General features: G+C 35.8%; 1 protein-coding gene across 4 annotated transcripts in view; it reads left to right on the top strand.

The window, feature by feature from the left end:
* The window catches only part of LOC112464047 (FH1/FH2 domain-containing protein 3), a 138,059-nt gene that overhangs the window by 47,141 nt on the left and 72,540 nt on the right, over positions 1-18,378 (top strand). For 2 of the 4 annotated variants that reach the window (XM_025030819.1, XM_025030820.1), the window contains one exon: positions 8,903-8,942. The exons of the other annotated variants lie outside the window; for them this stretch is intronic. In XM_025030819.1, coding sequence (XP_024886587.1) covers positions 8,903-8,942 — 40 coding nt within the window. The remainder of the gene's footprint in view (positions 1-8,902; positions 8,943-18,378) is intronic. 4 annotated transcript variants of the gene reach the window in all.

Genomic DNA, 18,378 nt, shown 5'->3' with positions numbered 1-18,378 from the left:
TTCCTCGCTGCATAGAGCGTTATGTGACGTAGTCGCATACATCGCACAATCTTCATTTTCATGGCGATCAAGACTGAAATGGTCTCGTGTAGACACATTGGAAACAAGATCGCTTCCAGTCCATTAATCGACGCTACTACGTCAATATGCACTCAATGCATCGCCTTCAATCGGATTGCATTTCGCCAGTCGTTGTGCGTTCAAAGGCACATTCGCGCGAAACGTTGAATAAACGCGGGGCAGCTGAATGAGAGGAAAGGCGAGGGGGGGGGGGGGGGGCGGGAGGATTGGAATCGCTCGGACACGAGGATTTGGAGAGACGAGGCCGAGGGGAGGGACGGCAGTTAAATAAATGTTTGCCCGCAGAGATATGCGTTCCAATATTTGAAACTCCGGAATTTCCGCGAACCGCAAAATGACATCATACGTTTACCGCACTCTCCTCCCTTTCTCCGCTTGTCCGTCTCACGTGTGGTTCGATTTTTCTTTCTCTCCGCCGTACACACGTATGCCCCTAAGTTCATATAAGTTACCGACACGCTTGTGCAGGGTGGAACTAAACGAAAACTGGCTTTTCCTGGCTGTAAACATAACGTTGGCCATATCGGAAAAATTTATCGTGTAAATTATGGTTGGTTTTAGTCGAATTTAATAGAGACAATTTAGGACGTTAGTTCATAATATTTCCAACCACTTATTGCGTGCCGAGATAAAATAATAACGCTAATAATAATAATGATGAACAGAACCTTTTAAAGTGTGATATTGTATAAGCATTGTTTACTATGTTTCTAGTTATATATGTACATATTGCCTTTATTATTAGATTTTAGATAAGTTACTTATTCACACGATTAAGTGCGTAATTAAGTAGATGCATCATTGATTGATATTTTAATTAAAATAGGATATATTACTGGCATTCAAAAGAGTAAGATATGATTGCAACATATACATATGCTCTGTGTGATGCTTTTTAATAAAAGATCTTATCTTTTCAAATTATTCTACACATATAGAACTTAATTTATCTCTGAAGCTTTTTAAATCAACGCAACAAATAGCTCGCCAGAAATTCTTTCGATGATAATTTATAAAGCGATAACGATATGAAATTTAGAAAGACATGGTAATAATTTAATATCTTTTTATGATCTTTTTGTTTCTTCAAAAATTCATACTTTGTTTCCGGCTCTGCTGATCATTATCGTTCGAAAAGTGCTAAATTATAGAGCAGTGCCCAGCTGCGGTCTCCGTGGCGAATCGCCTGTCATTACAATAGCGAGCGACGACAAGCAACTCCGTGCCACCCATGGCGGTTGATTTAGATCACGGGATAATCATCTGCGAGAACTGTTTTCGCAGCAATTATCTCGCATAGTTAATATAAGATACGCGTACGAAAATCGAAGAAACGATAAACATAATAAGATGATTTTCATAAAATTGCGCAGATCCGGCATCTGCAGTTGTATCAAAAAAATAATGCTGCAGTCGAGAGAACTTGTCAGGTAGATATATTTCGATCGAATTTATGTAACTTGTAGATGCAGAAAAAGGGACAGATATGAAGAAGGTAGCCAGCTTTCGCGTGGGTAACGAATCGTTTATCTTTGCGGTAATGCCTGGCAACTGTTCGCCCACGCGCATGAGATACCGCCGCATGCGTATTCGCGATATTTCTCACGCAGGCTGTTGCGCCTTGCGCGCTCGCGAAATTAATTTGCGTGTAGCTGCATCCTAGGCGGTCATCCGTGTCTCGCGCATAAAGAGGCGGGGAGAGTTTCGTGCGATAACAAATGGAAGAGACCACCGGAAAAACGATATAAGCAGCTTTTTCTAATGTTACATCAATAAAATCGCTTGCTTGACGCAGTATTTAATCGTAGCGATATTAAATTAATAAAGAATTTTTTGTAACTATATATCGTAAGCTTTTAAGAATACATTAAACAAAATAACTAGAGATGTAGAGTGGCGCACATAAAACTAGCCGCTAACAGTTTTTTTATAACTGTATCTTGCGTTTGGAGCCGGTTTTTACGTGCACCACCGTGTATAATGTTAATCATTTCGTCTATGTAAAGGTCACTTACTTAAAAAATTTAATCAATTTTATTTTTATCTTCGCACGGGCAAAATAAAATAAGAATTTGTTTCCATTTGTGTTTATTCTGTGGAAAATGAAGTTGATCTACCGGCCTGTTTTTCCAAGGAAATTAATCAGCCACCGGAGAAAGTAGACGGTACACTACCGGAACGTCGAAACTTATCTCCATTCCGTGCACGGCGTACTTAACTGAAAGGCGGTCCCGATGGACCTTACCTAATAAACTTCGTGTCATCGCGTTTCCCTTACGCGTCTTCTCATCCTCCCTGTCTCTTTCCCTCTCCTCCCTCCCTCTCTCTCTCTCTCTCTCTCTCTGTTTATTTCTCTATCCTTCCATAGAATCTTATGTAACCTGTTTGAATGCGCGTAGATACCGGTATACCGGGTGTATATAATTATAATGGAAGGTATACATGTATCCGCGAATACAACAGCTGAGGTAGGCAGGAGGTGCGCTGTGAGAAGAGCTGGATAGTGGAGCGGAGAGTGTGGGTAACAGGGAGAGGGATATGGATACTCTCCCAAGGGTTCAATAACCAGGCACAATAAGTCGCTAAACGCTCGGTATAGACGTCGCGATGAGTAATCAGCTTCCTACGTATCGGACTCCGAGATCATTAAGGTATATACACACACGTGTATATTTATTCGAGGTACCCTGCTTGAATGTTAGTGCATCGTGAATCCGTATGCAAGAGGTTCAACTTCTTCCTGCTCATCATCGACGTTGTACATTGCCATTAAAATTTCAAACGACGTTTAATATCGTTAATATAATAACTGAAAGTTATTTCACGAAAAATAAAGAATATATTTTTAGCATTATTTGATAAATATGGTAATGACACAAAAGAAATAAATACTACATTCCTCCCGTCTCTAAAACTAGAAAGAATTTTATATTTTTGGTTGTATACCGTAAAAAGTTTTTGCGTGTAAGAAAATAATTGTATCCGAAGCAGCTAGACATGTTGCAATAATATGATGTCATATGTGACGATTTGCATTGTCACCTTTGCTTAAGGTAACAGGTATTTTGCATAACAACAGTGATCAGCCTTGTTGAAATCCTGCAATTCATCTGACTTGCATGCAGTACAAACTATGCTAATAAATCGCCTCATTAATGTCGTCACAGGCTAATGTGCGTCAAGCGAGCAGTGACATTAATGTTACTAACAGCGACAGTCAAGCAACGTATATCAGCTGGAATTGTGATGTAAATTAATATTAGGTAAATTAAGCGTGATTATTAAAACTTGTGTTAAGATTCCTTATTCATCGAGCCACCAAGCATATTTGATTTTATATTAAATATTTATGTAATTATTTTTTGTTAGTCTTTAATCATACACTTCTCTAATTATATTTTGTCTTTAATTACAATTTAATTAGTTCTAATTTTTTAAAATTATATATGTTGAAAATATATAAATTCCACATATGTTCAAATTATTTCTTTAAAATATTATCTTAGTTTTCATAAGTATAAGAAATTTAATATTTAATATATATTTACGCAATATATTTTTATGTAATGATAAATACAAAATTATTTTTCAAAATTGTATTCTTGTTCTTAGAAATATGTGAAAACTAAAAATGTAATTTTGTTTAATAGCGAAATAACAAAGCTTTCTCAGAAATTCGCGGTTTTTTTTGCAAGAATTTGCTTTTCTCAAAATTGCGTGCATCGCTGATTAAATTAATGAGCTTATGTCACCCGTAGATTTCGAAAACCGGTGACTCACGTGTTCTGCGTTTAAGAATAGACTTTACGTGTTGCACACACGATCGTTTAATTCACCGTTGCACGCAAGACGGTTCGAAAAGTCATTTGCGGAAAGATAGCTTGCATATTGCAATATGTCGAAATGTCTATGTTTTGTAAATCTTATTAAAACTTGTATTAATTATACTTTTTACAAAGAATCACTTCCTGATTACATATTTAATTAAATTTTTGTGCAAATCTTATATACTTTAACTTACGATGATATAGTTAATGATACTCAATTCTCTCTTGCAAAAAAAATTATCTTTTAACAGTTTCACACGTGATACTGGAGATATCTTTTATCACAAAGAAAAGTACGCGATTGTCCCAAAAAGCAAAGTTACAGTTGGCGACCCGGCTCGGAATAAATCGTATAACTAGGTTTCGAGATCTATTCCCAGGATATTCGGCTGGGCGTACCTCGCGACCGGCCGTTTTCGCGTTTTATAAATATCTGTTTGCACAAGCCGGCGGTAAAGTCTTAAGTGCGGCTGAGCGACAATGAGTCGAGCGGCACATTATTATAGATAAATATCACAAAAGCACATATACACATGTTAACTTGCAGAAACGATGCTCTGAGATGAGGTAAGGCAGTATTATAAAATTGCAGTTTTATATATATAAATTCTGATTTAACTATATATTGTTTACGAAAATTATTATTTTGTATGTAACCGGTAGATTTTGTATTATAATTTACAACTAGTTTTATATAAAGGCAAAAATCCTAACGTCTTAATAAACGTAAAATAGCACCACTTTCTAAATTTTTCTTATTATCTTATGACCCTATACAAACTGGTTGTTACATCTACTGGCGACTCAGCGATTTCGCAACGCGAGATCACTGGCGCGTTCGCCGGAAGAAAGGCGATAGATTTATGGGAGAAATCCGTTCCAGGTCAGGGTTTCAGGCTGTTGTGCGCGTGATCTTCCGACATACAACGCATTCGTAAGAATGCCGTTAAATCTTATGTAATATCGCACGATACCAACGACCAAGCTCGACCGTGAATGTTTAATTGCCGTTCCGGAGAACGCATTGCCCGGGATACCTAATTCAATTATCCACCCGCAAATATTGCGCAATAGATAAACGCAAACGTCACGAACCAACGAATCACGCCCAGTTTCTCAGATTCGCAAACGCGCGTGTCTAATACATTAAGTGTTCGAGTTTCGATCGAAAGAATGTTTGCATGCTGAAGACGTTGCTCATGGTATCAGTATTTTCTGTCCGGTTTAGATTTGATGTACTTTAATTAGAATGGATTCTGACAAAAAGAAAACAGTACGCTACTATATGGACAGATTTATAGAACAAGCGTAAACTTAATTGATACACTCAAACCTTTATCGTCTAAGTAAATTTAATATTATGTTGCTTGTACAGTAAAAAATACAGAAAACCATCACCATAGTAAAAATTTTTATGGATTAAAGAAATAATTTAATCGTTTTGAATTTATATCTTGAATTTATATTTAAAACTTTATGGATTTAGTTATTGTTCCACAGTGAATTTACGACAAAACAATATCTGTTTATTATTTAATTTTAAACTTGATTGACGGATGTTGTGCTTATCTATGACACTACAAAGTGGCCCGTCTGTTCGGGCTTAATACCGAGCGTTTAATAACAATTGATGAACATTCGCGATTTATTGCCGCGCGATTAGTGATGCCCAGAATGCGGCCGTAGCTTCTCGGCAACATGAGTAGTGGAGATCGAGTGAGGGGTAGGCTGACTGGGCGTACCGAACCGTGATTTTATAGTTATCAACCAGGATACTGGAGAAGCGACGGTCCCATTCAGGCATCACTATCACTGAGTGCGCGTAACCTTGTGTTTCAAAAGACAATAGAATATACTACTTCACTTGTAATCCATTAACAAATCTATTGCCTCGACATTAAAATAAAAAAATAACTCACCGGCCGATGCGCAACAGCGGAGTTGGAACTCTGCGTCGATCTGTAACATAGAAATATTTTTACATTACAGCAGGGTTCAAGAGATAATCAAACTTGAAATAAATAATTATCGCGCCCGTTAAATTTTCAAAACATTATTTTAACAGATATCTGATTTTAAAATGCTAATGCAAGGAACAATCGCGGCGCAAGCGGCTGCATATTTCCGCATTAACTTGTTCGCATAATTAATCCTTAAACGAAAAATCGTGTAATATTACGACCGTGCAAATAAGAGAGAGAGAGACGCGACGTTTGCGACGTAATATGTCTTCTCGTATATGCCGGAGCAGATCGAACTCCGAAATTGCGAAATTGCGTCGGAGTCAAACCTAACCTCGAACGAGCAACGAGTGTCACGACGGAAACCCGGGAATCCGCCACAGGATTGACACGATAGCAAGATAATAAAAATAGCAGAATAAGAATTACTCACCCCACGGATGCTCCGCTGTCGCCCGATGCCTCCCAGGCCACCTGCTCCTTTCCTCGAGCCTCCGCTGATCCGTTGTCGCATCTCCGTCGGCGCACTCACTCACTCACGACGTTCACGAAAATCGACGACAGGTGCGTTCCACTTAACGCTCGCAACCCTCGCGTTGCATCATTTCGTTGTTTAACATTTGACAAACAACAAGGATGAAATGATTCCACGAGCGTTGCGAGCCTTACGTGGAACGCACCCGATCATCGTTGCCTATGACCGCGCGACACTTTGCATTGCACGGCACTCCCGGTATTAATCTCGCGACGCGAGATGCATACTTAGTTACACAGCGACGGAAGAATTACGAACGGAGCTGTATAATAATACCGATAATACGATCCGCTTTGACGCCCGTGACGCTTGACGTTCCGCAGGCAGGTAGACGCTAACATGGCGGCCATGGCGGGGAGAATTTCGTAAATCGCGCGGCCAACTTCAGTCTAGCCACTCGCCAGGAGCAACTGTCGCGAGGACGCTACACTTGCTACACCAGCTACACTTGATTTGGTTAACTGCAATCAAATCATCGATTTATGAAAACGCTGCCTACGTATCCCCCACAATCGCCAAATATCAGAATACGAGTTAAACGTATGACGTTAACAGAGACTGCGATCGCTAATTAAAACACGGCGCGGTGTTGCTCGATTTAGGGTAACCGTTTCGTATCTTTTCGTATCCGTGTTCCGAAAACGACGGCATTCTGAAGCCCCGCGACACGACGCCGACGCGAGTCGGGAGACGCGAGTCAAGTCGACGGTTGAGAAAAGCGAGAGCGATCATTCGAAAGAATGTAATTGAAAGTCCGAATGTGATATACCTCGGTATCCGCATAAATTCCACGAAGCACATATATCAAATGAACGTTCGATATATCACAGTTTCGAGTTCTCCGTAATCTCACATCTCACCTGCCGCACCGGACCCGGCGATTCGTGTATTACCCCCGGTTTCCATGCACGCGTTGTAACGCGCGACAAACATGCGTCTCCACAAGTTAAACGCCAATCAAATGCGTGCTTTTTTCAAACGCGCGGTAGCGCGTGCATGGAAACCAGGGGTTACTTACATTCCTACAATTAGCGTTGTATTCCGAGAATAATGATAGTAGAAGGTGGTCGCGAGTCGCGGGCGCCGCGGCAACATGAGTAGTGACGATAGAGTGGGGGTAGAGGTACGACGCGACGCGCGTTCGGCGTGCTCGGTCGGCCTACCTCTCTGCTCTAGCCCCCCGCTACTTATGTCTACCGCGGCCGCGGCCGCGGCCGCGGCGCTCGCAACCCCGCTGTGACGTCATTGCTCTCGGATCACATCGCGTTCATCGCGGAGATACACGAATCGCCGGCGGCCGGATCCGATTGTTTAGAGTGTTTAGACTGCGAAAAAACTGTGATACGTCATGTGCTTCGCGGAATTTATATGGATATTGAGGTACATCGCATTCGATTACATTCTTTCGGGTGACGGGCTCGCTTTTCTCAACCGTCAACTTGACTCGCGTCCATGTCGCACGTCGCGTGGCTTCAGAATGAAGTTCTCGGAACACGGATAAAGAGGAATCGAGCGGATACCCTAAATTGATTAACGCCGCGACGTGTTTAATTAGCCCAGTCTCTTAACGTCGTATGTGTAACTTCATATTTAATCGTTTTTTATATTTGGCGATCGTGCGGGATAGATAGACACAGTGGTTCATAAATCGATGATTGAATTGCCGTTAATTAAAATCGCCTCACTAGCAACAAGTGTAACATTGTTGCTCCTCGCAACAGTTGCTCCCGGCGAGTGAAGTTGGCCGCGATTTACAAAATTCTCTCCGCCATCTTAGCGTCTACCTGCGGAACGTCAAGCGTCACGGGCGTCAAGCGGATCGTATTATCGGTATTATCGTACAGCTTCGTTCGTAATTCTTCCGCTCGCTGTGTAACTAAGTATGCGCCGCGTCGCGAGATTAATACCGGGAGTGCCGTGCAAAGTGTCGTGCGGTCATAGGCGACGATAGTGAGTGAGAGCGCCGACGGAGATGCGACAACGGATCAACGGAGGATCGAGGGAAGGAGGGGGCCTGGGAGGCATCGGGCGGCAGCGGAGCAACCGTGGGGTGAGTAATTATTATTCTGCTATTTATTATTTCGCTATCCTGTGGCGGATTCCGTCACTTTTTCAAGCACGACTTGATTCGCCCATTAAGTACGTGATACACTCGTTACTCGTTCGAAGTTAGGTTTAATTCCGGCGTGATTTCGCAATTTCGGAGTTCGATCTCCGGCATATACGACAAGACACATTACGTCGCGAACGTCGCGTCTCTCTCTTATTCGCACGGTTGTATTATTACTTACACGATTTTTCGCGCAAGATTAATTATCCGAACGAATTAAGGCGGAAATATGCAATCGCTTGCGCCGCGATTGTTTCTTGTGTTAGCATTTTAAAATCAGATATTTGTTGAAATGATGTTTTGAAAATTCAACGGGCGCGATATAATTATTTACAAGTATTGATTATCTAGGCCACTGCTTTAATGTAAAAATATTTGTACGTTACAGATCGACGCAGGGTCACAACTCCGCTGTTGCGCATCGGTTGGTGAGTTATTTTTTTTATTTTAATGTCGAGGCAATGGATTTGTTAATGGATTACAAGTGAAGTAGTATATTATAATATATAATATTATAATCTATTGCCTTTTTTTTTAAATGGATAGACTCTCTCTCTCTCTCTCTCTCTTACAAGGTTACGCGCACTCACAATCAGTGATAGTGATACCTGAATGGGACCGTGACAAGGAATTATACTTTTATATTTTGCGTATTACATGTATCATCGTATCAAATTTATTTGAAATATATCATAATGCTAGAAATATCTTTAAAAGATTTGTTACAATCAGAACTTACTATAATATGGGCAAATTTGAAATTAACTGCGATTAATTTTTACCAATTACGAATTACTGATGACAGAAGTCTAACTACAGAATCGCGATCTTTTCGTTTTGAGAGATCACTAAGAACTGACGACGATTTTAATAATAAACATCGTAATAAATACGCATATTGTCACAAGTTCTAAAACCGTTAAAAATATTATTATCCAATGAATATACGAATATCGCGTTATATTGCTACTGAGACTTGTGTTTTTCACTTATATTATTATATGTCTCAACAAACTAATACACATCTCTACATGAAATATTCGCATGCATACTTATTTAGCAATGCCAAGTTTTTTGGACAAAATATTCTGTTATTTTAAAACTCTCTGAATTTCGTGCGATTACGGATAGCATAAAAAAATGAAAGCGGGATTAGGAATCCTCGCGGTCAGCACATGAGCTTGCTTCAAGGAGCGCTTTAGGCAATATTTTAGAACACTTTAACTGCTTCTTTTACTGCCAGGTAGAACTAACTCCTGCTGTCTAAGCACTACCTCGTAAACTCTACATTGTTCAGTCATCTAGCATGTCGTAACTTATGATCATGCCCGCGTGATAGACTATCTGTTTTGAGATTCTTCTTTGTTAATTTGAACTTGTTTCATATTAACCGCGCTGCACTTTCTAACTCATTCAATGCAATTGAAACAGAATCATATTCATAAGTTTATATAAGAAGCTCATTTCTTGATTTTCAAAATTTTATGTGTATCTGATACTTATTTTTTTATACATATCTCAGTTATTTTTAGTGGAAAAATCTTCTATTAAATAACATTTAATATATGAAGTAATAGAATAATTTGTGTTTTTTGAAAAAAGATATAGAAAATGTAAACGCGTTTACATTTTTTATCTACAATATAAAAGTAATAAAATTTATGAACACGCGTTTGTAGCAATCCTTTCATTACATTTTTTTACCGAGCCAAAAGGGACAAGTAACCTCGGACAAGAAAGGAAAGCTGTAACAAGCTTAATCGCTCGTAAGCCCAAAGACTCGAAGCTCGAGGATTGGACATTACATTCGTGATCGGCTCGCACCATGTAAGCTCGAGAGCTTTCGGATTTAGGTACACTGTTGGAAACAAATGGTCTCCGGGATCAATGGCTCGCCACATCGGCCGGTAATTACGAGCTGTTACCACGCAAGGGACGGGAGGGAAGGCAGACCGTGGATCCAGGCGTTGCCTCGTTACACAATTAAATTTACGATCGACTCGAACGCGATCGGACGTTGCCGGTAGCATAGGGGCGGATATAAATTGCGGAGCGCCGGTTTGAGTTATACTCGATTGGTGATGGTCGCGATTAAGGTCGACGACAGGAACTCGTATATTTCGCGCAAGGAACCCTGCCTTGTTGGACGTGACGAGAAAGATGCTAACAAATTGCATCTTTCTGGATTTTCAAAAGAAAAGAAAACAATTTAACATTTATCTTTAAAGAAGAAAGGAGCTTTAAAATTTTATATAGAATAGATAATATATAATTAATATATTACAAACAAATTTTGCAATAAACTTTCATAGCAATTATAAATAAATAAAATAAGTTTCAATAATAAATAAACTCTTTAATAAAATGTTCAATATAAAACGTATATAGTAGTTTTGATTTTAGCATTTTGATTTTGATTATAATTTAAAGCCATTTTTAGTAGGTATACATTTTTGTGTCAAAACTGTATATATTTTTTTATAATTATTAAAGATACATTTAATTATAAAGTGTTTATGAAATTAAATTGTAATAAATAATTTATCTTGAATAATCATTTTAGTATACATTTACAGTTATTTTTTACATTATACAGTTTTTTCTCTTATTACTTTTTTAAAAATGACTGTAGGATTTACCGGATCAGATAAATTAAGAAAACGTAGAGCAAGTCGTACTACGTGCAAAAATAAAGAAATGTCAGTAGAGGAAATAAAAGTGACGGTGCGCGCTGAGACTAACTATTCCGCGCGGTTAACTCAAATAAGGAAACTGTCTCACCGCAAACTGTAAGAAGTTCTGAAACTTTTCCAGAATTTCCAGGAAGGGAATCCTGTAGAACTCGATATATAGCACTGCGGCATTTTACAGAGGCGTATCTGGCCGCAGCCGCAAGCAAAAGTGGTAGGAAGAAAAGTGCGACTCGCTCCATTCGCGATATCCTGTTCTGAAAACTTTGTCGCGTACTGTCGCCAAATTTTGCCAGGTTTTTCCAATCAATTTCGAACTTTCTTCGAAAGTTAGTATATTTTGTTGCGGATTGCATTATCAAATTACGCGCGAAGTTCACGTTGCATAGTTTGTAGATACAAGCTGGTATACAAAAGTCTGTAGCTTTGTAAATGTGCACATGGTATCGAAATATATTTTAAATCTTTATAAGAGAGCTTAAAAAAGCTTAAAGAAACACAGGAAATATAATGAATGAAATTTAATCAGTTGATTTATATGTCATTTATATATCATTCTTTTAATTATATTTTAAAATCTATTTTATTTCAAATAAATTCTTTCAAATCAGTTTATTAAAGAAAAATAACAATTATTATTGAAAATTTAATTGCGATAGATTTTTTAACGAATGTATATATGTATAAATCTGTACTGCATAAAAAATTAACCTATATAAATCTATATAAATGTAAAAATTATATGCTTTATCTTTATATAGCTTTATATACATATACAATATATCTTTTTATTAAGAGCTTGTTTTCTTATCATGTGCGAGAATTACAAGAAGCTAGCTATACATTATTATTCCTATATTCCCGTCTTCACGCTCGTCTGAGCATTAACTAATTTCGTGATAGCCGAAAGGATACAGCTTACCCGCATTACAGGCAAACCGCGACCGCGAGTGCACGTAGGTGCATCGTTATATTTGCGCAGCTGTTTATGCGCCATTGTTGAGCGCACAGACATGTCTCTGCGCCCGACATGTATTTCCGTGCGATGGGTATATACATTCGGCAGGATAACTCCGAATTCGGTAGTTTGCGCATATTCATGGAAATGCTCCAACGCATATCGTTGCGCATTCACGTTTCTCCAGTCAACAATAAGAAATGTCCTATTTTAGCGTTGGTATCTATCTATAGCTTATAGTATCTATATTTTACGAAATTATACTTATTAAAAAAGAATTATTGATCATTATCGTTATATGTTTCATGGTTTCTTTATAACAGTTATGAAGATATATACTTATATATAAAGTTTGAAAAACTTTTATTGAATGTCTGAACTGAGAAACAGTGATATTTCATTAGTCTTATCTTATATAAGTGGTACAAGATACAATCTTTAATTTTATCCAGAATCGCATACACATGTACGCGCTCGCACATATAGGGGAACGGGGGGTAGCCCCAGACATTATTGAAATTTAAGTATACCGCGTATCTATGGCCATTGTTTAAACATTTTGCATGTAGTTTTTTAAAAGTTTTTTTATTGTAAAATAATTTACTAATGACCTTTTAATCGAAATTATGTATAGACATTTGTCTTCCCTCTATTTTTATCTCTCTCTCTCGCTTTCTTTTCCTCTAAAATTTAATTGAATAAAAAATTTAAAAGCGTTCTCGATTAAAATAACATTTGTTTTCCTTTTTCTCGCTGTCTGCCGTCCGAAATTATCGTGAACGTCAAACTTCTTTGTGTTATATTATAAGAGAGCCACTCTATTTCGATCTTTCCTATTCTACCTCTCTTTATTTTTAACCGTCTTCAATATCCGACTTACGTCGAGTCTTTTATTGAGACGTTTTTTGGAAAATAACCACTCGTCTTTGTATGACCGTTCAATGAAATTTTACCGTCTATGTTCTCTACTTCAGAATAAAGTATCTTCTAACATGAAAGGAGAATGGATTTCAAGCAATTTTTACGAAAAATAGTCCGTTACTAAAGAGAACAACTGAAGTGAATCCAAGTTTTTTTATTACAATAATACATATCTACTTATTGAGTTGAGGGAAAATATACTTTTTCAATAATATTATAAAATAAGGTTTTCATTAGACTTGAAGGCATTAAAGTATTCTAATAAGACAAATCTAATTAAAAAAATATTTGTATAACTTGTAATTTGTAAAATTTTTAAAAATAACTTGTTTATATAATTTATATAAAATTTTAAATAATACCACATTTATTCAATATCAGATAATAAAAGTATGTAACACTTATCTCAAATTTATTTAACTCACAATTAGTTAACTTCATTTATAATACTGTTTCTATAAAGATACTAAAAATTTTTTTCTTTTTTAAAAAATAAAAAATACACAAATTTTGTAATATATTGTAACAAAGTTATTTACAGTAACGGGATCCAACAATGTAGTTTGGGACGAAAACGTAGGAAATATTGGAAATCAATAGCGTGAGAATTGTATATATAACAAGATGTTTCTATCCAAAATATTAAGTTTTGTTTTGAAGCATTATTTTTCTGAATGTTGTCATAGTGACAATCTGCCAGATTATTCGCATCAAGTAGGTGTATTCCATTTATTGGCAATAACAAGCTCTTTTTTCGTTGAACTGCATTTTTATCTTATCAAAGAATTACTCACGTTGTATAATACAACTGTCTTATTTTGTAGTTTTTTACGAAACAACAAAGATTATCTGCTCCTTTTTTTTAGCTCGGGAGAAAGGATAAAAAACGATGATTTTTTAGTTTATTTGCAATAAGTTTATTGTATATATAGAAAGAATAATGATCTTTTTTTTTCTTCGTCAGATTACATTTTTCTGTTTCCGAATCTGTTCGTGATATATAAAATTTATCGTGATTTTTCTTACGGTCTTAGTTTTTATCCTTCTTTGTATGAGGAAAAAAACGAAAAAGTCGTAGAAGGTGGGAATAAAATGAATCTTGATCGCATTGATACCTTGCACTTTGTAAACGGGAATGTACTTTTATCTTGTTGATCGCGGTGGAGAACCTTCCATTTTGATCTCAATCTCAATCTTGTTCCTTGCCAAGAGGAAACGCGACTACTACCCCGTGAAATGCATCCGCTTGAGATATCTTACGCGCATCGTAAGTCATGTGCATTTGCGCGTTCATTTGCGTTTCCTTCGACTAGAATCTTAACATATTGCTAATAATTGCGAGAGTCTCTATATGATGGGAGAAAAGAAGAATCTTTATGGCATGATGTACTGATTGTGAGAACGATATTGGTTAAAATTATGACAATGAAATACAATTTATAAAATGCGTTTAGTGATATTTATTCATATTTATCTCTTATTGAAAAATATAAACTATATAAATTAAGAGAAAAGCGAGATATGCAGCAATTAATTCTTATGATTCGAGCATTTTTTACATAAGGATAATAAAAGATCTTTATTAAACGATTTATTAAATTGATGTTTTGTCAATTTATAATAAAGTATATTTTGATAAATTGTACAAAGGGTAGAAGGATATCTATATAAAAAAAAATTATCTACTAAGAAAGTAATTAATGAGAAAAAAGGATATGACCATATTACTAACGCTGTGGTTTCCGTTTTTTCTATTAGCAAAAATTATCACGTGTGTTCCTTTCGCCATTGTCGTTCACTAATCCAACAGAGTGATTCTTTTTTGTTAGAAAAGAATAGCTACGAAAAGACGAGACCGCAACGAACGGTCGTGCAAAACAACGAGCGGTCTATGTAGTCTTTGGTATATATCTTTAATCCTAAGATTTACGTAAAGCCAAAGAGTTATGGCCAGACGAAGGTGGAATCTTACAGTAGAATTAAAAGACTTGCGGTTTCCCGTAAATTCTATTACAATAGCGGAACCTTGTTCACCAGTCCAGTGATGAAATAAATTTTTTCTGCGGTTTAAAACAAGATATGGTTAAAGATATCTGCCACGCTAATACTATTATACGCTTATATTAATGAGAATTAAATTAATGAGTATATGAATATACAATGTATTTTTTATTATGTATTATTAACATTGATTTGCCAAATATTTGAAGATTTATTCCCTACATATGTATAACTTTAAATATATTTTGGATTTACTGTATAGGTATTTTATTCCAATTAATGTTACTTCTGCAAGTTATTACATTTTTTTTCGTTTTTATTATTGGTTATATGTATTTCGTTGCTTACTCCAATTTATAAGTATTTTCCCGTATTTTTCTTTGGTTTCTGCACGTTTCGCTTTTTTCTTATTTACTAACTTTTAAAGAAAGTAAATTGTTTTGTAAGTCCTATTAATTCGATGGTCGCGAAATGGAAAGCTGGAACGTAAAATCGTGATAGCTCGAGAAGTTTATTACCGTCTTTTACGCCATTCGGTCAAAAGATGTTTCGCGATATTAAAACGAATAAAATATTTACGAAGCGTCGAATTGCGTAATTTTTTACTAGCTCTTTTTACAGCTCTCTTTTAAATCTCTTTAATTTTACGTCTTAGGCAAGCAATAAATTTTTGCCATATATAAGTTAAATATTACATTAATAGTTAAATAATTTACTAGTTATAAAGTGAAGCAGGATAAATATTACAAAAAGATGCTTTTACTGTTGGAATTTATCATAGCATTCAATTTTGGCGATAATATACTTTTCTATTAAAAACTGTTATTTGTTGTTCAATAATAAGCGTAACAATATTAAATGTTTTTTAATTGATAAAAAAATATAAAAAGAGAAATGTTATTTGAAAAATTTTTATTTATTTTTTTTTTAAATAATAAATAATTAAAGATGTATTAAATTAATAACGCAGGACCAAATGAATTAAATAAGATTTACTACAATTATTTTGTTCAATTGTATATACAAAGTCTGTCAGAAAAATAATGAGATTAAATCGATAAATTTTTTTATTATACATTTGTAACTAAATACAATGGTTTCCTTCAAAATATGACCCATCTATACACCATGCCAACGATATTTCCACTGTTCGTAACACCGTAATCATTTAAGAGAGGCCGTTTATGCTGTCCGTCATCTTCTTTAATTGATTCTAATAATTCAAAATGGTGCCCCTTAACGTTTGACTTTATTTTCGGTATAATAAGAAGATAAAGAAAAGTCACAGAGAGGAAGGTCTGGTGAATAGGGCGGATGTGGTAGCACCACAACCCCTTTTTCAGCCAACAATTCTCGAACTGAAAGCGCCCTGTGCTACCGAAAAACCTGATGAGCACGTGATAAAACATGATCACCTGATCAAGTGCTTTTTTTTAACTTTTTATAACAATCCATGACGCTCTTTTTCAATTTAACACAAAACTTTATCGCATATTTTTTGTTTAATATTTTGTCACTTTATAAGAAAACGGTGACGAGATCTACTAATACATATTTATGAAAAACGTTATAACATAACACAGCCGAACGAGTCGAAACTTGTACTACTTTTGAAGGAAGGACTATACTTTACGTTCTACGATGTTACGATTGTTCAGTGCTCCCACATTGTGCGTTATAGATTTAATCTCATTATTTTTCTGACACACACACACACACACACAGCTCTCTGTACATTAAATATACATATAATACAACCCACTAGAATATTTTGGATTTCTTATTTTGCAATTGATGTAAGTTACAGATAATTTTATACAAATCCTGTTTTAACTTTAGCAGTTTGTGGATTATTGTTTAAAGGATTAAAGGATTAACTAATTTTTCTACTATAAGATGTATAAAATTTGCTCCATTTAATTTTTCGCCAAACAATGTTGATTTGTTTACTGAACAATAACAAAGTTATTATAATAATTCATTTTCTAGCTATTAAATTATGTTGCAGTAAGATACGTTGCTTTAATGAACTTTTTGCACAGATTAATAATGCATTTTTAGTAAAGTTTAATATTTATTTCGTATACATTAAATCGTTGGATAAATCAAACGAGTAATTACGAGTATTCTTCAAAACCGACATTTCGAAATAGTACATATAAATTGTGAGAGAATTTTTACATTGAAAATACGCAATGTATATCGTCGAAGAAAGGACCGGATACGTAACACTATAACGTAAAGCAATTAGCGAGCGTAGCTGCATATGCAAAAACGCTCTCATTAAATTTCGGTGCGTCTGATCTCAGCTCTGTCCGTTATTTTTCCGACACTATGCAGACAACGAGCGATTATATCCATCGCTTCGTTAAATTTATTATGATGAAACTTACACGCCGCATTATCTTGAAAAGCGACCCGCGCCTTTAATGCCGGTTACGTGCAATACGCGCCTGTTGCGAGTTTTAATTAAATGTGTCACGTTCGCGGGATCGTGCGACTGATCTTGCAGTTTAAGCGAGTTTCCAGGCTGAAAAAGAGAGATCCCTTTTTATTCCATCCACCGTGCCATTGCTCGTCCTCTTTCCATCCCTTCGCTGTATTCCTGCGAGCGGAAATCCAACGCTTGTTTTTTTTTCTTCAGGAAAGCTAAAAAGATTCTTCCGGAAAAATATTCTTGTTTTATCATGCTATCCCAAAAATCACGTGTATCATATTTTTCGCGATTATAAACAATTTTAAATTGATTCTTTTTTTTACAATTGGTAAAAAACTTTTTTTTTCTTTTACAATTATTTTATTACCAATATTCTATTAAATTACTTGAACTTAAGAGAATTGTAAAGAAATTATTATCTATTTGTAGGAGTAAGTTTATAAAGTATTTATTGTTTAATTTATGTTAAATATTAAGTAAATATTCTCTATTGTTTATATTTAAAAATTATTTCTGGAAAAAATTTGTTTAAACTGCAAGAATTTTAGTTGAGAATAAGTATGGAGCGACCTATATGTACGAAATGCACTGTATAATAATTTTTTTGTTGCTTACCCGGTCTTAGTATCACCCTTTTTATCTTTGTCTTGTTACTTCAGTATGTTTCTCTGTTTTTCTGTTTTTTGTTCGTACGCGCGTCGACTCACTGAAATCTTGAACATCAAAATGCTCGTGTCACTCTTTGCAACATAATACATAAGATTTTACATCCTGAAGAGCTGACATACAAGGAATTTTAGATTTGTCATAACATTTACAAAATTTGGAATTGTGCTATTTATTTTTAGCTCCCATTA

Source organism: Temnothorax curvispinosus, unplaced genomic scaffold (genome assembly GCF_003070985.1).
Source record: "Temnothorax curvispinosus isolate PA1 unplaced genomic scaffold, ASM307098v1 QBEX01013839.1, whole genome shotgun sequence".
Classification (NCBI taxonomy): Eukaryota; Metazoa; Arthropoda; class Insecta; order Hymenoptera; family Formicidae; genus Temnothorax; species Temnothorax curvispinosus.
Note: the sequence above shows the minus strand (reverse complement) of the source record. Positions and strands in the feature narration are given on the sequence as shown.